This window comes from Melozone crissalis, unplaced genomic scaffold (assembly GCF_028551555.1).
Source record: "Melozone crissalis strain CALT ecotype California unplaced genomic scaffold, PUWL_Pcris_2 ptg000016l_1, whole genome shotgun sequence".
Classification (NCBI taxonomy): Eukaryota; Metazoa; Chordata; class Aves; order Passeriformes; family Passerellidae; genus Melozone; species Melozone crissalis.
The window spans coordinates 21349475-21371707 of record NW_026535794.1 but is presented as its reverse complement, the minus strand read 5'-3'; the positions used below and the strand labels follow the sequence as shown (position 1 = coordinate 21371707).

At 38.3% G+C, this 22233-nt stretch overlaps 1 protein-coding gene across 1 annotated transcript in view; it reads right to left on the bottom strand.

Moving 5' to 3' along the window:
- CUBN (cubilin) overlaps positions 1–22233 on the bottom strand; it is a 142990-nt gene that overhangs the window by 21391 nt on the left and 99366 nt on the right. Inside the window, 9 exon segments of the mRNA XM_054273929.1 lie at positions 271–471; positions 7590–7739; positions 8969–9125; positions 11338–11525; positions 13403–13628; positions 15303–15424; positions 16271–16420; positions 19434–19640; positions 20565–20736. Of these exon segments, the coding sequence (XP_054129904.1) occupies positions 271–471; positions 7590–7739; positions 8969–9125; positions 11338–11525; positions 13403–13628; positions 15303–15424; positions 16271–16420; positions 19434–19640; positions 20565–20736 (1573 nt within the window).

Sequence of the window (22233 nt, the reverse complement as noted above, 5' to 3'; positions counted from 1 at the left end):
TTTCTACAGAGATGGAAAATATTTCAGTTCCTGACTTGGTCCCATGGAACACCTAGAAATGAGAATCATGAGGTAACACATCATTCAGGGTGTTACTACACACCAAACAGTGCCATGTCCTGGTCCTGAGAACTCTTTTGAGCAAATGGAGTGGGAAAATGTACCATGTACACCCATTGAGGGATTCCCAAAATGAGGTACAGCTTTCCTACACGGAACCATTATCCAGAATATTTCTACCATCTCCAATACAGAAGAGTGTGTGCTCACCAATGGCTCTGTATCTGGCCTGGAACCCAAAGCCCACAATGTGGGAGTCAGTGTAGAAGTTGAGCAGCATGGGTCCAAAGACGCTGACTGGGGCAGGGAGCTCCCTGCCACAGAGAGTGATGAGGCGATGAGCGGCCGTGCTCTTCCCACTGAAGATGCTCACTCCATCATAAAGACAAATTCTGCTCAGGACTGATGGGGCTGCATGGACAAAGAGTGCACAAGTGTTAGCAGCATGTTTTATATGTGATTTACTGTGCAACTATACAGACCTAATTCAGGAGAAGAATGAAATTTTGTATTACTTTCCATTCCAGGGACCTCAGGATTTCCTTACTTGCTGAGGAAGCAAAAGTCAATTTTTAACGTGCAGTAAAGCTGTGGGAGCAAAAGGCAAAGAGGCCTTGTGTGTAAGACATCAGATTTGTCTCATTCAACACATCCTGTGATCTAGAAAAGGCTCCAGTCCCCTTGAATTTGTGGGAGTTCACAGTTGAGTGAACACTATCTATGAAGAGGTAAGAAGACCCAACAAAGGCATGGATGTCCTCTGCAGAAAAAAGCAATGCACTTTTTGTTACAGGCAACTAGCTACCTGGAATTTCTTTCCCCTAATGCAGAATTCAGCATTCAGTGCAGGGAATTTTAAACCATTTGGAGTGAGATTTTTTGAAAAATCAAAAAATAGTCCATACACCAGCAAGTTTCAGAGCTGACTTATTTCTTCCTGATTTTCCTCAAACTTTGGAGTACCTAAACTCAGGGTCTTCAGCTCGGCTCAAGGAAAAGTCAAAAGGAAATTTGATCTTGCAGTGATTTTCTAAAGCAATCTATTTTGGAGGGAAAAATCACTGCAGATATTAGGCTGAGTAGGAAAAAAAGGAACACAGAAATAGGAAGTTCAGCATTCTATTATTTTTTTTCCCCACTGTTTTAAGCTTCTCCTTTGCAATCAGGTTTCTGGAGGAATGAGCTGTTTTCTCTGACTCCCTGCCCTATCTTCAGGACTTTCTAGTCACATCACTGTTTGCAAACAGATTTGATTAGGGTGAAAGATCTCAAAAATATGAAAGTCATGTCAGTTTCACAGAGTGACACAATATGCTGAGTTGAAAGGGACCCACCCAGATCATCAAGTCCAACTCCTGGTCCTGCACAGCACCATCTCCAAGAGTCACACCATGTGCCTGAGAGCACCGTCCAAACACTTCTTGATCTCTGTCAGGCTTGGTGCTGTGACCACTTCCCTGGGCAGCCAGTGCCCAACCACCCTCTGGGGAAAGAACCTTTTCCTAATATCCAGCCTAAATCTCTCCTGACACAACCTCAGGCCATTCCCCTGTTTCCTGTCACTGTGCACCACAGAGATCAGTGTCTGCCCCTCTGCTTCCCCTGATGATGAAGCTGTAACTGCACTGAGGTCTCCCCTCAGTCCCCCCAGGCTGGACAGACCAAGGGATCTCAGCCGCTCCTCATGTGGCTCCCCCTCTAGACCCTTGACTATTTTCATAGCTCTCCTTTGGAAGCTCTCTAATAGCCTAAAGTCTTTCTTATACTGAGGGGACCAAAAGGTCAATAGCTGAGTAAGAGTGCCAGAGGACTGTTCCCAAAGGACAAGCCACACTTTCAGGGGGTGTGAGAGACCTACAAGCACCATCCAGCAGCACCGTGGGAGCTCAGAGCCATGTCACCAACCCCTGCCCAGCTGGGAGCCATGAGCAGGGGAGAGGTTGTGGGTACCCAGGCTGGCACCACCAAGGGATATATGGTGGGAGCAAGAAGAGAGCCATGTGGGTTTTGCAAGAAAGCTGAATTAATGCTGTCAGTGAAAAACATGGCACACACCTACCAAAAAATGAGTTTCATTAGTTGTTATACCTAAAGGATAACTTGATGTTTTCTTTGTCTTTTTCATAATTTATAAGCTTACTGGAAGCTGAGCTGTCACATGTTTATTAAATTATTGTGTTTAGTGACCTGTAAGCAACAATGGGACAGTTACTTAAACTGCAGAGGATTAATGGGGAATTACCTAAATCTAACAGGAGAGACACTGAGCCTACTGTTGTAGCAGATTTATTCCTGCAGATTGTCCAGTCAAAACAAGCTGCTTCCAGTTGTTGCAGGAAACAAGATAACTCGTATTGAATAGGATGACAAGTAGGAGTGAAGTGATAGTTCTGTTTCATGAGAACAACAGAATGATCTCAGCAGTCAGATGTATCTTAGATCATCTCTGGAGGCTGAATTTTAAAAATTCCTTCTGTCTCAATGAAGACAGTGTATGCTAACATGCTTTGCAATTATGTCAATACAGAAATATGGCATTACATGCTTTGCAATTATGTCAATTCAGAATATGGTGCTTGTCTGACTCTAGTGAGAGTTAACTAAGCTGATAACAACCAGCCACATCAGATAGCTGGTTACATTGTTCATAAAATAATTGATTTAAAATATTCTTCATTTCCTATACTGTTTTGGAATATTTGATAAGATGATAAAATTTTTAAAAATAATAAATCTTAAAACTCAAATAAAACAAAAAGAAATTGAGATGAGTGTTTAAAAGATGTGAAAAATTTAAGAAAGCAGCCTAGGTAATTTTCTGAAAATACCAGAGAAAGGCATGAAGCGGAACTAATTTCTCAGCAAAGCCAAGGTCCCTAATATTTATCACAAGTTGATTTGCAATGCTGCTTTGGAAAAAATGAGATGGTTAACAAAGGATTGTGAGAAAAAGTCTTAATTTCTAGTTTTGAATTCTTATTATTTGGGTGAATATGATTTATGACTCATAAATTCTGGCAAGACTAGTTATTGTTTGATCTCAATCCTGTACTTCATTCTCTTGTTTACACTTTTTTTAATTTCTCACCAATCTAAATAGATTATTCTGTAAATATTCCCCAGATTCAGATTCTCCTCATATCATACTTTCAGCCTCTACACGTACTCAGCATATCATCCACAATTCTTCTCTGTGGTTTTATTTCCTCTAATCACATAATCTTAGATCTTTTCTAGACCAGTTTCTGTCCCTTACACTACAATGAAATTGCTTTCATGAGTCTCCAGAGGTCTGTTCCTAGCCAGATGTCAGACCAACATCCTCTTTGAGCTGACAGGCACTTTCCACATAGTCAGCACTGTTTTTCTTCATAAAACTTTGTCTACTAAGAGCTTTTGCTCATCCTCCTGGTATTACTGTATCCTCTGTTCTGATTCATCCATGAGGATTCAATGAAAAATCTTCTGTCTTGCCCTCCTTATCTCCACATTAGCTCTGTGTAATCTCATTTGCGAGGACGGATGCAACTGCTCTCTCTGCGTTAGTCACCCCATAATTTTCCAGTTACTATCTTTAAGATAAACTCTTTCCCATCCTTCCATTCATTCCTCTAGCCTTGACAATATTTCTTCCAAATACTTCTGGAGAGATCATTTCTTTGGCCTGACATTATGAACATATCCCTGTTTCTTTGAACTGCTGCATGCATTTGCTTTCAAGGCCCTTTGTTATCTATCTGTGCTCTATTTATCATTTCTTGGCACCATTCAGCATTGATACATTGACCCAAAGTTCACATGATAAGAGCTTCAGTTGTCCTTACATTACATTTTGAAATATGCCTTTGTGTTGTCTCCTTTCCACTTTGCAGAAATTTCTGTCCAGTCTCATTATTGTCCATAAAATCATTTGTTTGATATGATGCCAGCACAAAAACCTTGATCAAATCTGGGCCCCTGACCATCTGATCCCTAATATCAATGTTCTCTTTCTATCTCTCTGTCTTTAGCCATAGATTCTGTTTCATTTAGTATTGAGGCAGAACCTGTCTTTTTGTTTAAAATTATAAGGCTTTTTTTCCCAATAGCAGTTTCTGATATAAATGGCAATACAACTAGGAATTACTGAAGTAGAAGTATTACCTAGAAACATATCACTGTGCAATATATCAACCAGCTCTGTAGCACAAGATATTGTTTTGAAAGCAAGGAATTAAAATTCTTTCTCATATATATTCTATTTCAAAATGCTCTATTGCTAAATTTATCTATTTTCTGAATTGCCTAGTAACAGTTGAGAAAGCAGATAGAGCAGACTCCAAAACAAAGCTGTGACCCTATCCCAGATTGCAAAATTGCAGACATGTTTTTTTTAAAAAGGAGAAATAAACAAGTTATTAAAGCATTTTATATCAATGTGGTATAAACAGAAAGCAGTTGTCTTGTATGGACAGAATATAAATATTACAGAATTCTAAAAGCAGATACTGCAGGAAGCCTGCATCCATTTTCCCTATTCTCCCATTATTTGGGACTCAGACTTTATTGTGTGTTATACTCACACTTTAAGAGTATTACAGCCACTTAATAATACACTACTGTAGCTGTCCTAAAAGAGAATTTGTCAGGATGTTCATCTGAATAAACCTAATGTGTTGTATTGCACTAAATATTGCACTATTGTATTGGACAAGAAATTGAATGTGATTAATTACTTCTTAGTCCAACAAGGAAGTCCAAATTACTTGGGTAAATTGTCCAAATTAATTACTTCTTAGTCCAACAAGAAATAAGGGGTTTTTATTAATTCTGTAGACTTTTGTAGACTAAATCTACTTTTCTGTAGATTTTTGTAGACTTTTGATCCAAGGAGGGAGGGCATATGGAAGACATTTATCACTGCAGAAGCTGGGCTGGGATAACAAACTCACCCTTATTTGTTTGGTTCTCTATAAAGTAACCAAACACCACAATGCAAGTGGTAGTACAAGAAGCACATGGCAGCTTATGCAACTTCCTGAAACTGGCAAATCAAAAGAGAGGTCCTATGACCATTTTCAATTTGGCACAGGAATAAACATCCTGAACACTGCGAGGAAATCACAGAAGCTAAGCCAAGCTCCATTCATGGGGCTCATCTTGCCTCTGTTTTCCTGCCCAGACCTCAAGTATTTTGTGTAAGCTATTGTTTATGGCTTCCTGCAATAGGCAATAGGTAAAGAGAGTGAGAGAAATTTCCAGAAAGTAATTCACTCCACCTGCACAATATAGTTGGTTCTGAGTTTATCTCCACCGCTAGGAGATAAATCTGGGTGAATGTCTAAATTAGAAGTAGATTTTCAGGGGCTCAAAGGGAGATTAAAATTGTTCTGCCTACCAAGAAGCAGAGAGTTTAGATTAAATTTTGAAACAAATGCAGTTTTCCCAAGTTCTCTCTTGCTCTGCTTATTGCTATATTTAGTGCTTAATACATATTTAATAGGTAGTACATGCATGTCATGTTCATTTGGTTCCTGGTACTCATGCCATATCACTACTGTGGGTTTCCAGCCTCAGTCATTCTTTAAAATCAGAAGAGGCTTCTCATCACAGCTACTATTATGTTTTCAGAGGCAGAGATCTGTGACTAACCCATTAAGTCATTGCATTTTGTAGCACTGTGTCACTGCACTATAGACTATTAACTTTTATCTTCTAATTTTCTGGAAAAGATATCTCAACCTGTTAAAGTCAATGAGATATGCATCCTTTACATGCATTATCTTAAATATTTCATTTCTTTAACAAAAACTATGGAAAAAATTAGATTTCTTTTGAGAAGTCAAATAGTTAATAAATTATGTTAATTAGACATGCAGCTAAGCTTTAAAACCCAGTCTAGAACATCTGTAATATCATGGTCACAATATTAAAGGCCACTCTTAGCAGCAATCTAAGTATGGTTCCTTGCATATGGAAGAGCTAGAAATGTTTCTAACAGATACTGCCAAATATTGTCCTGCCTTTGCAAAAGAACTAATGGAGCTCACACTAGAAACCCTTAATGCTAGATATGTGCTAAATATATTCAGTGTGGCTGCTGAATAATTTTTCATTTCTGCAATAATAGTTTTCAAGATGGTGGTTTCAATCTTCTTTACAGTTTAAACCCAGGTGATTTTTCATTACTGCAGGGCTGTATTTTAAGATTTTGTGAAAAAGATTAGTAACCAGCTGCTGGAGAGTGTCCTACTTCCTCTTTGCTAACCAGATGTCCATTAGCTCATATCCACAGCTCTTTCGTGTGACTAAGCTTTTTCGTGTGAATATTTTTAGTATTTATTTAGATCTATGTTTATTAATATGTCTGTGTCACTTGCCTCTCTGCTTTAACCCTCTTGATAATAAAAGCTTGGATCCATTTATAAATTAACTGAATGCACAGACAGAATGCAGATGAGTAAATGTACTCAAAAAGTTGTCAAAATTGGCACAATCTGATTCAGCATAATATTTAGTGTCTTTGCTGAATAACAGTGTCTTCTATGTGAAGAAATTACATAATTTCTGTGGTTTGTATTTTATTTTTAAAAATTCTTAAAGCAGTGGTTTTTATTAGGTGATGAAAAAAATATTTCAGATAAAATCATAGTCAAAACAAATTTTTATCTCAAACTTAAGTCTGAATCAGAATACTTTTGAATTCAAAATAGTCTGGAAACTTAAAAAGAAAATACTGTTTTCTGTTTTTATTGTTGAGTCTGAAGAAAAATACAAATCACACAACCCAACTTAGTATCAAATTACTCCATATCTCTTTGACTGGTCACCTCACGGGAACCAGCGTAAGATGGCCTCAAAATATGTGATGCCACTCAAGTAGTTTGGACATATGGATGCCTCTGTGTTATCATGGCTTATCCACACATAAAAATATGATCTTACCAAGGCTGAGAAAGCTTTACCACTCACACTAATGTGATCAGGATACTGTACTTGTTATGTCTTGGCTAAATGCTGCCAAATTTGATAATCACAAGAGGGACTTTTGTTACTGGTATGTATAGGGTAATCACTTATGCATTTCACCTTGCTGTAGTCTTTCACCTAATTTCATATTTCTGTATTCTTACATCCTTGTAAAACATTCGAGTATATTTATAAGTTAAGAAACAGATGCACTGAAAAGCAAAACAGCGGGTTAAGATCAAAAAGATTGTAAGACTCAATGGCAAAAAAAGAAACAAAAAAGCAAACAAACAAAAAGGCAGGAACAAAGACCCAGATTAGCCACAATCACTTTTATATTCCAACAATCTGATAAATTCCCAAAATCATTGCTGCAAGATATTCAACAGATGAAATCTCTCTTCATTCTTCTGGAAGACTTCAGTGACTCAAAACCTAACTCTGAAAACTATAAAAGTTCATCTGTAAAAGATTTTCAGAATGGGCCAGCAACTTACACCATCAATTACAGAAGACTTGCATGTTTTCAAGTAAGAAATTACACTTCATAATGCATACTGAAATTATGAAGAACCAGTTACCTTCCAAGTCAAAAGACTCAAATTCTAGGATCACCAGTGACTGTGGTCCCTGATCAATAATATAGTTGCAGTTCAGGTTGTTACCATACTGACTAGGGTAGTTTGGAGAGACAATACGACCTTCAGGGCCGGTGAAATTTACTCCACATCCTGCAAACAAATAAATAAAGCACAGTTATAAATCTGGTGACAATACTACTCTGGGTTTGCAGTAAAAAACCCAATAATGCACACAAGGACCTCATCTCTCATGGTGAAAAAATCAGGGAGAGTATCACATACCATGATGGCAAAGGCAGATCTTACACATAGCCAGAGCAGCGATTTTGGGAAGCATAGGGCTGTCCCACCTAGTGTCACACTCTTGTGTAAAAGCAGCCCATGGGCCCACAGCCCTGACCAGGAGGACACAGCACTGCTGCTCCTGTGGGTGTGGAGTCTGCACATTTCAAAATCCCTTAGAACATTCAAATGTGTCTGAACTGGAGGGGGCATTACTGGGGCACAGGAGCCTTATTTGAAAATGCCCACATTAGTGTAAGTGGTGCCATTCTTGTTTCATGCCTGACTTCCAGGAAAATGCAAGGATGTAAGGCCACCTCTGCATTGCTTTGCTGTATGCAGAGGCAGGAAAAGCTTACTATCCAGAAGTTTTCAAGCACACAAAACAGTTTATTTTCATGGAGTTCCTTTGGATACTAATGACTTTCATGGCCTTTGTTTTTCTTTTTTAAGACAAAAGCTTAAAAGAATGCAGTGCACAGTGAAATGCTGGTAGAAGATTAGGAACAGGCATATGAAGCCTGTGACTGTCTCCACCGAGATTGTGCCTATGTTAGGGCAAACATTATAAAAACAAAAGTGGTTTCAATTCAGAATTCTGAATGCTTCAATGGTGTTTCCCTCAAAACACTTAGTTTCTTGCTGTTTTCATCTGAATGCCATGAAGGGCAAGTGATTTCCTTAGGCAGAATCCTACAAAAAACCCAAGCAACCAACAGCAGCTGAGCAGTATCTTCTCTGCTTCTGGTGGGTTTGACCATCACAAAGCACGTACCATGGTTAAACAAATGTCTTTTAAGAAAATGAAAGCATTAGATTCCATGCAGTTTAACTATGAATTTTTAAAATTTAAAGCCTATTTATTCTTTCCAGCACACTGAAAAGGCAAAGGTGGCTGAGAATAACTACAAAATTAGAGCTGCATCTTAGGCAAGTCTGACACTTGAGTTCATTGCACTCAGTATGGAAACTCTTGATTTACACATCTGGGCAGAAGCTTCAATGCCTTGTTGGACTGGGCTCTGAATTGCTACACAGAGGTCAAAGTGATCCCAAATGGACTGATTAAGCAGCCATCTGGCTTTGATATTACTTACTGCTTGTGAAAGATGCAGAGAAACCTGGAGCAGGAGCATCCTGAGACTGAAATACTGTAGTTATCACGTTGTTTGGAGCAACAACAGGATCAGGAGCTGAACTTCCACATCCTGTGGCTAACAAAGCTGCTGCTTCTTCATTATTTCCTCTCCACACCTGGCAAGGACAGATTGGAAATGGTTTAGTGCTTTCAAAGTCTAAGCAGTTTGTGGGAAGCCAACAGGAATTACATATGCAGTTTTTCTTTCCATAGAATAAGGGTAGGATTCATCTCACAGTGAATCTAAGAGTTCTAAATTGGAGTTAATTACTACAGTCAGTGGAGACAAAAAGGTTTCTCCAAGGAGTGAGTCACAGTGAAGAAGTTAGGCTGCCAGGAACCTCTGAAGGGCATCTGGAGGTCATATGCTTGAACCCTCGCTGGTAACAGAGCAAACATAGATCAGGTCCAGGGACAAGAGAAAAACATTTTATGCATATCATTACCTACTCCCATTTTATCTCTGCTTACTTAACTCCATACAACCTATGAATATGCATATCTGTGTATACAAGTAATTCTTACAGGTAATCCTTATGTTATTCAGCAAATAAAAATCAAAGCTGTCATGCTAGGTTAATACATCAGCATCAGATAATTCCTAGTGTTGCTAATATTGTTTTTAAATTTATTTTGCATTCACTTTTTCAATGACAAGTATCAAATAAAGTAAAGAGTTACTATAATAACTCTTTCTAATAAGGAAAAAAATGATGTTAAAAGTATTACTTCAATTGTATCAATAACAATTTGAGCTCAATCAAACCATGCATCCTAAAAAACACATGCAAGTTTAGGTATATATTTAAGGGAAATCCTCTTCAGGTATTTACTTAAATATGTGCCTGAGGTTCACATTTAAGTGCTGAATTTCAAGACACATGTAAAATGAAACATAGGTATAAATGTTTGATGTTTCTTAACATTTAAATATTTTCCTGAATCAGGGTGTTTATCGACAGGATTTAAAATGTCTGTTTAAATAATGAATTATTTACTCTAATAATAAAATTATTTTTGTTGATGTGTTTGAACAGTTTGAACAGTTTTTTACTGTAGTTTATACCCAAAAATGTATACTATCTGATTTTTAAAATAATGCATTTGAAGGAAATTGAGTGGAACTAGTACAACCACATGAAACTATGATTTATCCAAGCAACCATCCTAGAGAGGAAAGGGTTAGCCAAGGGTGAGTCTGTAAACATAAGCATTTGAATCACCTCATTCATGTGACCAGGTGTTTGAGGCAATGAATGCTCAAAGGATTAATTTATACAGTCTATAGCCTGGCCAAGGTTTTGCAAAGTCACTATTGATTTTGGATTACTCTCTTTTGGCTGCTCAGCTTGGAATAAATGGAAGAAACTTACATCATTCTATAGCTTTTCAGACCCTTCATATATTTTAAATTACACATTTGGAAAAGGAAGTGGGCATCAAAAACTTCAGATCTTCCTCTATGGAGAAAATCTCCAATCATCATAGTTCTGCTTATGTCATTTAGGGCAGTTTAGGCATTTAAAATTAAACACTTTTACTGAGTAGCATTAGGACTTTCATATTAGTGAAATGTATTGTAACATTGCATCAATTAATTGCTGGAGCAGGTTATGAAAAGACAAATCTAATCCCTGTGGGGTTTTTTTCACAGCCTTAAAAAATGAGTGCAACTGCAAGTTGGTTGGTATAGATCAGATGTACAGCTGCTCAAGCCTTCCTACATGTTGTAAAATTATGTTTGCCCTTTATTTCAAGTGGGAGTTGTATTGCTGGGGAGAAAATGAGCACAAAACCACTGAACATATGCCAAATGCCCGAGCAAAAAATGACACTGAAAAATGCAAGACGTGTCCACTCTATTCTATTGCTTTGAAAACAATGGTTCTTGACAACATATGAAAGATCAGATTTCTATCTTTGTTTCTGGGAATTAAAAAAAGAAGTGCAGCCTGGACAGTCTAAGTACTTACAAAGGAGTTTGGGAGAATTATAGTATAAAATTCAGAGGCTTTTCTTCACTGGAGTAATTGAAAAGAACTTATCTTCATGCTTTATTGTCTCATTATTTTCTGATTCTGAAATAATATGTGCATATTTGATATTTTTCATTTCTGGGGATGCATGTAGGCTGATGGTTCCACCTCCCTGCTGGAGGTGGAACCTCAAGAACCAATGAAAATTAAAACTGTATACAGGCCAGTTCACAAAGCATGCAGAAAATGGACTGCATGATACAAGGACTTTAGTTTACATTTCCCAAATTTTGAGCCTTGACAGTTCAAATCATAACAAATGCAAAACAGGGATCTGAAATCATTAATTTACCTTCACATAGCTGGTCTGGCAGCTTCCATTGCTATCTGGAATCTGGAAGTTGCTGTGGAAGTTCACCTCCAAGTGATTGCTCTCATGTGTAATGATGGTCCATGTGCATCTGCTGTTCATGGGAAAGTTTTGAGGCCAATGAGGGGACTTGATTGTACCATTATCTGAGTGAATGATTCCACCACAGCCTGGAAAAAATAGCAACAGATGGGAGAAATGTTTAAATATTTTGAGTGGTGTTGTGTTAAGCTTTGAATGGTTGTTTGCTTCTGTGGCTGCAAAAGTGAGAGAGGAAAGTCCTGATACTCACTGCCAACTTCATTTACCCCTCCTGATTTTCTTTCTCCTACCCCTGCAGCAGGAGGTAGTTACACCCTAGAGGTATCTCTTTGTATTTCACTTTATATTCTCCACAAGCTCATTCTTGCCCCTTCATAGCCTTTTACAAGGTCCATCTATAAACTCCTGGCAATTTGAAGTGAATATTGCTTTGGAAGAGTGCAGGGGTCAGGAGTGCATCTGAGACTGCAGGTTCCCCACACCCCATAGCATGCCCATTGTGACAGAGAGACATTCAGAAAAGCACTCTAGGGACAAAACCCAGCCTACTGGTGTGTCCTTTTTCTTCTCACTCTGCAACATGCAAATATTGCAGTTCCACATGTGAATCTGTTCAAGCTACATCCGTTTACCCAGGGCAAAATGGTGACCTCCCCCGCCTAGGCAGTCCTGCGGATTTCAGTGGAATTATGGGATGGGCTGAAAAACATGCCTTCAAAAATTGCTAACAGATTCATTTATAAAGGCAATAGCTGGTCATGGCTCTGTGGCAGCTCATGATTTTACACAGAATAAGTTTAGTTAATTTGAAACATATTTGCAAATACCATGCCAAGAATAATTTATTAGGGCTATGAGTACAGTACTATTATTTCAGATACAGTGTAGTAAAAGGGTGAATAAAGGGCAAAAAAAGTTTTGTAACATCCTAGTTTTTTCCTCTTAATTTAAAAAATATAGAATAGCTTTAATAGGAAGATTTTATCTTTCATTCTTATCTGTTAGAAATGGCAATTGTGTTTAGAAGGATGTGAAGCCAAGTTTTGGTCACAATACAGAATGCAGACCTGGAAATTCTCAGTGAACAAATGAGAAGAAAGTTGAAGAAAGTAAACTAGATATATATATAAATGAAAAAGAGAGAGCACTGCCTATGCACATGGCACATGTAGGCTAATGTCTACTACACCATTGAAGAGTGGGCTTCATTGTGCATGAAATCTCAGGGAACAGTGTCAAAACCTTGCTAAAATGACAGTGTATATTCATGCAAGCACAGACTATTGATATATTTAAGATGACACTCCATCAACTAACTGTGTGAATGCAGCTGCATCATTAGTGGACAGAAAGATAGGATCAGCCAGAAGGTTTGCAGCTGGAGGTGACACTAGGAAGCACATGCCAGATCTGTACTGAGCTGGCATTTCTGTCAGCTGCAATTTCTGCCCTGCCACCATCTGCCACATCTACCTTTAGTCTTTTAATGACTTCCTGAAGTAAACTGCACAAATGGTGAGCTACAGAGTGATGATAATTTCAAGAGAAGGAAGGTAGCTTTGAGAAATGTGCCATTCAATCCTGTGTGTATACCATCTTCAGAAGTGTACCAACATCTCCATCACAGTGCAAGAGTTCTAGGCTGCTGTCACATGTGCTCTTTGAGATGTTCTGTCTGCCTCTCTGTTTTGGAACTCACTTCTTCCTAGTTTTAAGTGTTTAAACCAAATCAAACTGTGGAACAATTGTTATTCATGAAGTGAAATGTCTCATAGTCCTTGACAATAGATACCACTGCTGGGAGGGTAATGGTGATGGTTTCAATTTACAGCCATCAAGAAACTGCCAGTAGGAGGTTTAAAAAGTACAAAATCAATCCAAATTTGAATTCATTGTGTATGATCAGAAAGCACTGGATAAATACTTAATTTTTTTAGTACTGGCTTCTTTCAAGGATCCTGAAGATGATGGCATGCCTTTCTTTTGTTCTTTAATGCAAACTTACCTAAAGATTCTGCTGTCCATGTTGCATAAAAGCCACCTCCTTGAATGGAGTGATCAGAATTAAAGATGATGACCAGCTTGTTGGAGCCAGAGCGAATAGTCCCAGGTGAGTTATTTCCACAATACCTCCCTATGACAGGAGACCCTGCAGAGCCACCATTCAGGATAGTAACAGAATCCCACTTACAAACTGGATGGTTTTCAATGTGGAAGGCTGTAAAAGTAAGCTGCAATACACAAAGGTGACATTCAGGTGCTAAAACCAGTCACTCTCGGGGAGGGTATAAAGCAATTCCAGACAGATCCTGTAGCCATCGTGGCACAATGAGTTCTGGGTACACTCAGAAATCTGACCCTCACTTCATGATGCCTTCCTGCAACTATTGATTGGAATCTTGCCACTATAAGTAGCAGCAGCTACTTAACTTGAAGGCAGAAGTGGAAGAGGAATTAATAGATTCAAACCTGGCATCATTTTGTCTTAACCACATTTTGAAACTAAGTATGTGCTTCAAAACAGTGCTGAGTATGTACAGGTGTTGAACCACTTTCCTGCACACAAAGTTTCTGCTCATGAAATATAACTAGCTATGCAAGCAGAAGGCCTTGGATATTTTTTTCTTCCTATTATTTTGAATCAATAGACTAACAGTTGCTAAAAATAATGTTTGTTTCCACCAAAACAGAAACAGTTCTGTGGTTCGTTCCCATGGGCCTGGATGTATCACATAAACAGACTGGGCAGCTCCTGACCCTGTCTCCCTCCCACACCAGTGCCATTTGTCCTTGGAGAGATAGGCTCACACCTGGGATCTCCAGTTCAAACACTTAGATTGCTGGTTCTGTAGACTTCAGCATTTGTTGATGCCAAAATATTGATGTACACTAGTAACTGCCTGGCCTTGTTTCCATCAGTTTTGGGATTGTTTTAGGTAAGTTTCAGGAGCAGAATCTTTGTAGAAAAGTTTAGCAAACATACAGGATTTTTTCCTGTACCTTTTGTGTGTCTTCACTTCCAAAAGAACCTGTCTAAGACTAAATACGAATTTAGCTGTAATAGTTTAAATTCAGAACTTTGCCAGTAACTGAAACTGGCAGCTTATACTGGAAAAAATTATTCTGCCTTCACTGAGCATGCTGCTACTCAGTCCTTTCAAAACAGAAATCTGCTTTCATCTGATTAAAATTAGTTCTGCTTTAAACTAGTTTGTGGATTAAATAGAAATCTTGTGTTCTACTAAAATAATCCTGTATTCCCTGAAATAAGTACATAAGCAGTGGTCAGAATATCGAGTACCAGAAGAATTAGGACTATTCAGTGAATTAAGTTTTGTACTGCTTGGTCATAAAGGTGCTCAAATTGGTCTGTCAGGAGTTTGACTCAAGAAAGTAGCACCTCAGGCAGACTTCTAATACTTATTGGGAAATTGGAGCAACATTTCATTGATGTAATTTGTACCAGAAATCATATTGTGTTCCAGACTAACCAGTAAGACACAAAAGTAACTTTGTAGTGGCTTGAAACTTTCCTGCAGAGAAGAAAACTTTCCTGAACTTTCCTTCAGCCTCATGTTTATTCTCATGATAGTGAGAATATCCATGAACATCTAATAAAATGAGTTATTTCAGTTTTGTAAACATAGCAAGTCATTGTTTAAAGGAGAAGTCAGTGCTATGTTTTGAGGTCAAGTAATTCAAGGATCCTTTCTGTTTTTCAGAAAGGGCAATTTTCAAACGTTTTGTTGTGTTATATTCATTCCCTCTTTTAGTTAAAATCAATGGGAAGATATTTAATTATTCCACATTTCTGATCTTCCAAACTGTCTCAAATCTGTTCCTCAAAACTCAGAAGGTACTTCTCACACTGCCTGCTGTGTATACAATTGTGACAAGTTACTCACAGTGATGGTTTCACCTTCAGGGGCTTCCAACACCCAGGAGCAGCGACTCAGACGGCTGTAAGGCTCTGGGTAGTTAGGGCTTGAGATGACTCCCCCTTCACCTGACTGTACACCACCACAGGCTGCAGGAAAAAAAGTAACATTTCAATGCATTTTCAGAACACAACACTATAATCAAATAGGTGGAAGGTTATTCAGCTTGTAATAGCAATAAAATATATTTAAGATGTGCTGATGGAGTTAAAGGTGAACAATTTATCTGGGAAATTCCAAGTTTTAAAATCTTAGTCATTGAGTACTGAGTAAAAGAATGCAATGACCTTGAAACTTTGCATTTATTCTGATGCTTAATATAACTCTGCAAAACCTTTGCCAGCTGACACATCTGCCTCTTCCACCTTATCGTACATTTGTTTATCTCACTCTTAAGCAAAGCAGTGCCATCCTTGGACCAACATAATGAAGTAAAAAAGTTTCTGATGAGTCTAGATAAGCCCCAAGGCTGAATTCAGCTGTGACAGGAAGAGTAGTTGTTCTGGCACACAAATGGCAAAGTGGTGTAATTTGCACTGATATGGCTTCAAGTAGATTTCAAAATGAGTGCAAAGGTTCAAGCAGCAGAATCCATTTCAGCTCTGCTAGCACTCCAGAGACCTATCTGAAGTAAGTCAAACTTGGCTGCTATTACCTGTTACATCCCCATTCCCAAGAGCAACCAGCTGCTCTGAGTGTTGCAAAATCTCAGACGTGGTTTGGGGAATGCCAACTGTGAGGCAGAAAATCCAAGAGTTCCACTGCTAGCACATGCTTGCTTTGGAAGATATAAATAGTGGCTAGAACTGTGCAACTTTTGAGGACCTCGTTGAGAGTTGATCCCATCATGACTATTCCCCATATCACCAAATGACTGGCAGCATCCCCCAGAAGTGCCTCAGTCAGCCAAGGCAGCAGTCTATTGAGCCATTTACCTTCAAACGTATAATGGGCCGAGAATCCTTTATCTTCTGTGTTTGCATCACTGACAAAGTGTACCCAGACCTGGGGGGCAGCTATAACTAGTGGCACAGATGGTGCAGCCTGACCACAAAGTCTGGCTATTAGCTCTCCATCAGCATTCCCTAAGCAAAGGAAAAAGAAACAAAAAACCACATCACTTTTTGAGTCCTGAAAGAGCTACAATAAGATAAAGGAATAGTGCAAACATGCAATTCATTCTGTTTTGACAAGAAAATGGAGAAGAGTACATATCACAATTAGTAACTGATTATTTCTTATGGATATAAGCAGAGTGTTGCAGTTCATTGTTGGGATCTAAATCTTGGCAACAAGAGAGTTCTCTCCAAAGCTATACGAACGACCCTTTTGATACCCTGGGCTCCTTTTCTCCCCTTCCTGCACACATTCATATGTCATACCAGACACACAAAATCCTCACTGTTCTGCCTCAAAATGACAGACTTTTTGGAGCAGAACAGTGGAAAGAGATGGCCTAAGGACCATATCACATGGACACCTATCGAAACTTTCTTTTTTCTTTTTGCGACATCCTCCTTAAAGTCAACAGGGACTTTGAGTTTTCTACTGTATAGGGATGTGCACCATCCATGAACAAACTGTCATCACTGTATTGATAGTAGGCATTTCTTTCCCTGTGAACTCAACATATAGTTCTCTGTATGGCCAAAAAAAACCAAAACAAGAACAAAAAAACAAACCAAAACCAAGCCACCAAGCCAGCATTTGCTGAAATCCTTGAAGCCTAATAGGAAAGCATAATACAGGCCACTGTACTTGAGTGACACTGAAGGTTTGCTCAAGTTGGTGAGCCCCTATCTATCACATTGCTAAAAGCAGTTTCTGTTTATTACTGAAGGAAGAAAGGGTAATAGTGTTTCTCATGACATCCAGGCAATGGCATTCCTAAGATCATTTCTCTAAGAATAGCAGCTTGCTGGTCTTAAAAGTCTTCATTCAAAAGCAACTCCTAGCTCTGTACTAAGTGGCTGGCCATTCTTGGGAAGAAGGCAGTAGAGAAAGAGGGGAAAATTTTAGGTGCTCTTCAAAGCCTTTTCAGAGTTATTCCAAATATTGGGTTGGTTGAGTAAATTCACATTTCCATCATATGCAAGTGACACAGCCACCATTTGAAATGCCTTGAAGCACAAGGAGGAAAAGGGACATATAATGAAATTCTATCATGCAAATTACACAGAGAAATGGTACAAACTGTCTTGATAACATGCACTAATAATTATATTGAGCTGTACAAGCAGAAAACATTAATGATAAATTGTGTTCAGGAAAAAGTAGTAATAACTACTTTTAGCATTAGTATATGAAATACGTTTTCATTTTTGTACATTTTATAAGGTGATTAACTATGTGACAGATGTCACTCAGGTTACTCAGTCTCTACAGCATGAAAAGTGATACCAATCAGTACTTTCATGAATGGCCAGCTGGCCAGAGATCTAGGCTGTTGATAAACAGAAAAAGAAAACAGAAATATCGTGCTGTAACATTTCATTCAAACTGAAGGGAATGGTCTGAAAGACAAAATAAAGAGTCTTCCACAAAAGGCAAAAGTTGGGAATATATTTCACTGGACCAATATGTAGCTCAGCTGTATGACCATGTACAACCTACATGCATGTGCATGATAATCCAATAACCTAATACGTTACCCTAAAAAATTTGAAGTACTTATTTTATCTATTTAGCTTAAATATTAGTCATTGAATTACAGTAAATTCTGCTTTTAAATTTTTTATTTGAGTGCCATGAAGTATGTTGTATAGGCATCACAAAAGAATTTTGCACATCTCAGCTCCATTTGGGGTCTCGGGTAACTTAAAGTAGAATTGGACCTTTCCCTAACTATGCATCTGCTGTGTCAAGAGTCTTAAACAGCACCTGCCTGAGTTAGTGGCATTCTGCACTACTGCATCTCATTAAATGTTACTTGTCAGCATGCACAGATGAATCAAGGCATTCTGCTTTTGCCACCAGGCTAGCTGTGAAATTGGAGGTCCATTAGTGGTGCTGAAATGGGCACTGGTATTTAGATGACAAAACTGTGTAGAACAAAACAAGACTACAATTTCTTTCTTTCAATTTTCTTTGATTGTATTGCCTGGAGGCCTGAGGTTCATGATAAAGTGAGAGCAGCAGGAATGGATGAGTAACAAAGCAAATATATTTTACTGTTTCTTTCTCTGAGTTTTTTTCTATTATTTCCCAGCTCCAGTGCATACATGGAAGAGAAATGCTAGGCTACACAGCTATGCAGGGCGTGGCTCTACACAGCACAAACCAATGCTATACAACCAAAAGCTCTTGCTCAAATGAGTGCAAATAAGGATGGGACAGATTCCTGCTCTCAGCCTTTTCACATGTTTCAGAAAGCATTTCCTGGTAAATTAAAACCTGCTGTCTCTGGGACTCACAGGTACAGCCTTTCCATGAAGACAGCTGCAGCTTTCATACTACATTTGGCATTAGCTGAGTGACTTTCACATGACATTTCCAGTTGCTTGCTCTTGTGGATAAAGATGTTCAAATATGCATTTAAAATGCTTTAGTCTGTGTTTTGCAACATATTCTCACCGGAAATAAATATTTATTTTTGAAGAGTCATCTTATAGAACATAAAAATGCATGTGAAGTGGGTATGCAGTCCAGAGGCTATGAATAATTCAAACATTCTTTACTCCATTCCTGCTGTCCCTGGAGATATTTCAGGACCAGAGAGAGAATGAGGAGTGGACCAAATAAATTATTTTGTTGACTGCAAATGCCATCTCACAAGGCAAATGAAGTGAAATTCATATTGTCCCACGTAAAGAGATTCAGGTGAGTATTGCAAATAGCAAAACTAGTTATGTCTCCAAAATGTCTATCCAGTTTTCCATTTTCTCCCCTGAAAGAACCAAATCCATGCATCCATTCCTCTGGTAGTGAAATCCCATTTCTTATCATAGATGCAACATGGAAGGCCGGATTTGAACACTCTCAGATGTACAGATTCTACAACAGCCACTCCCTGCAAATATATATGGATGAGATTTGGCACAGAGTTGTACAACCAGAATCTTGATAGGCTTCATCCGTTCCCCTGCCGAACATACAAACCTATTCGTAGCTCTAGGTGGTCATAGTGGCAGTTCTGGTGATGTTCCAAGTGGAAATCCTCAAAAGATATATAAATGGATGAATTGTAGTGAGAGGGATTTTCAATGATCCATTCACAGTTCAGGTTACTTGTGTAATTTCCGATGCCATCATAACCAGGAGAAGAGAAATCCCCACCTGTGTGTGCCAACAGGATTCCACCACAAACTGCAGAAACAAAATATGGCTTATTTAAAAGTAGTAATAATTCTTGTATGAGGAGAAATCTTGCCCCTTTTCAGTCAGATATGCTCACATCAGAAAGCACATGCTGATTAGATCAAAAGCTTTTCCATCTTCTAACTTCTGTATATCTTACTGGTCTGAACAAGAGAATTCTTCCCTGTTTCCCTGGAATTTATTAGCAAATCTTTAAAACTCCCCATGTAAAGCAAAGAACAATTATTTACAGGATCAAATAAAATATTTCAGCAACACTATCAATATAACAGGCATTATTTAATATTTTTATAAAATCTCACTACAGTTTCAGTTCAGTATTGCTCAGCCCTACTCATTACCCAATTCTAGGCTCAAGAGAAAAAATTTCATGGCAGATACCCTCAATGCCATAGTAGGATGCTTGGGGTGGGAGCTGGAAAATAAGTTCAAAAGGCTCAAGGCTGTAGTAGTAAGGCTGTGCCAGCTGCCTCCTCTCTGGAGGCTGAGCTTGCAAAAGTAGGTTAGCTGCACTCTTTCACAAGCTACAATGAATTAATTTCCCCCCCGAGTAATAAGGAAGCACTTGAATTATTCAATTTGTCTATAGCACTATGCTTTTTGAAACTTTTCATGGAATAAGGCCACTTCATCTCTTACTCAAGACTGTACAAAAAATTAAATCAGTAGGGACAGCAGGGACTGTCATCTGTACAAAGCCACATGAAGTCCATTGCTCACAGAGATTCTCCATTTTTTTTCAAGTTCTTTCAGCTAATTAAAGATAAATATCCATTCCCATCCAGAGATGAAAACAAAAAAAGGTATCAGAGATTTGTTATCTGTTTAGGTAATTTTGTTTCACATGTGCCAGTACTCTAGCTATGAAATGACTTACCAGAGATCATCACTCAAGTAAAAAATATACACTACCTGCATCTTCACTAGAGGTGTATGAGACACTGAAGCCTCTGGCTGCACGGGATATATCTGTCACCAAAATGACTTTCATTGTGTTTCCAGTGGATTTCACCTCCGTGCCTGGATTCACCTCCCCACACAGCTTGGCCAGCTGGGGAGAGTTTTGCCCAAGGCCATTGTAAACCTGTGGAGTCAAAAGAAACTCTTATGACACCAATATACAGTCTTATGAGCATCTCCTGTGTAATTTAAGAGTGTTTGCACCCTTTAATACAAAATTCACTGATGTCCCTCACAAGGGGTTAGTTCTCAAATCTACCCAAACCTTGGAAGAAATTTTCATTGCCTTGAGTGGATGAGGCACTGTAGTAAACATCAAAATAACTCGCTTATTTTAGTGAAATGCAAACATATTCTCTCCCTCTCTCTCTCTCCTTTTTCAAACAGAAATTGAAATATTTTTATTGAGAAGAGCACTGTAGTTTAGCGCAATATTTATATATTCAATCACTTAATAATGTCAGCTACTGATCATAATAATTTAATTTCAAATCATAATCTATATTCTTTTTAAAGCCAACATGAGCTTTATCAAAATATTCTCCAACATACTGAGTGCTGGTGTGCATTTCTGATTATATCAAACATTTCACTTTTTGATGATCCAGGGATATTTTGCTCCATTTCTTTCATGCACCCTTTAGCCTAGGAATTAATTTCCTTCTTTCTACTCTGCAGTGCAAGCAAGGCAGAAATTACATTTCCCACTGAGACTTGGAACATATTAAGAGTATTGAAGGCATAAAAGTCAGCAGGAAAAATTTTCCTTTAAGAGATCATTATCTGATAAAAAGCCAGCTGCCAAAGGTTTGTCTAAAGCATCTGTGAAGAAAAACAAGGGAAACATCATCTACAAACCTCAAGGGATGAATGGCTACTTCAGACCCCCAATCCATGCTTGCATGGATTCTGATCATCCTACAGTTAATTCCTGTGTTTGCACTGCTTATCTGAGGAAGTGGGAAGCTAAACTCTACCTCAAATTCCTGCAATTTCAGAGGAATCATATTTTTGAGGCATTTGTACACCAGGTCCAGGTTTGTGTTCCAGGCTTGAATTTTTTTACACTAAATAACCAGAAGTCAAAAATAAACATGATAAAGTAACCAATATCTACCTTTTTTTCAAGGTGGAGAGTGATATAGTAAAGTTTCTTGGGGTTTCTCCATCTTTAATTCAGAGCAGCCATTTGCTGCAATCTCTGTCTTTTTCTACTTTTCCTTTTAATGGACAGCAAACAGTAACAACAGCAGTAGATACTCCCTAAGTCAATAAAACCTGGGACTGACTGATGGATTTTGTTTGCCCAGAAAAGAGACATTGAAAGCTTTCAAAAACCCAATATTTTTTTTTTCATAATTGATAAAAAGACAACTCCAGTGATTCCTTGAATCCTTCTACTCTGCCTGGGCCACAATTTCAACATTTCCATACCCCAAAATAAGGAGATGAGTTTAGATGCTCTACAGAAGTAACTTTCTCTCATTTATCTGCTTTCCCCGGATTAAATTATGATTTGTCTAAAAACCATATATAGACCTGTAAGTGACTTTTCAGCTTTATTACATCCCTTAATTCTCCACAAAGGGATTAGGAAGAGCATCTTCTGGCTCTACACCCA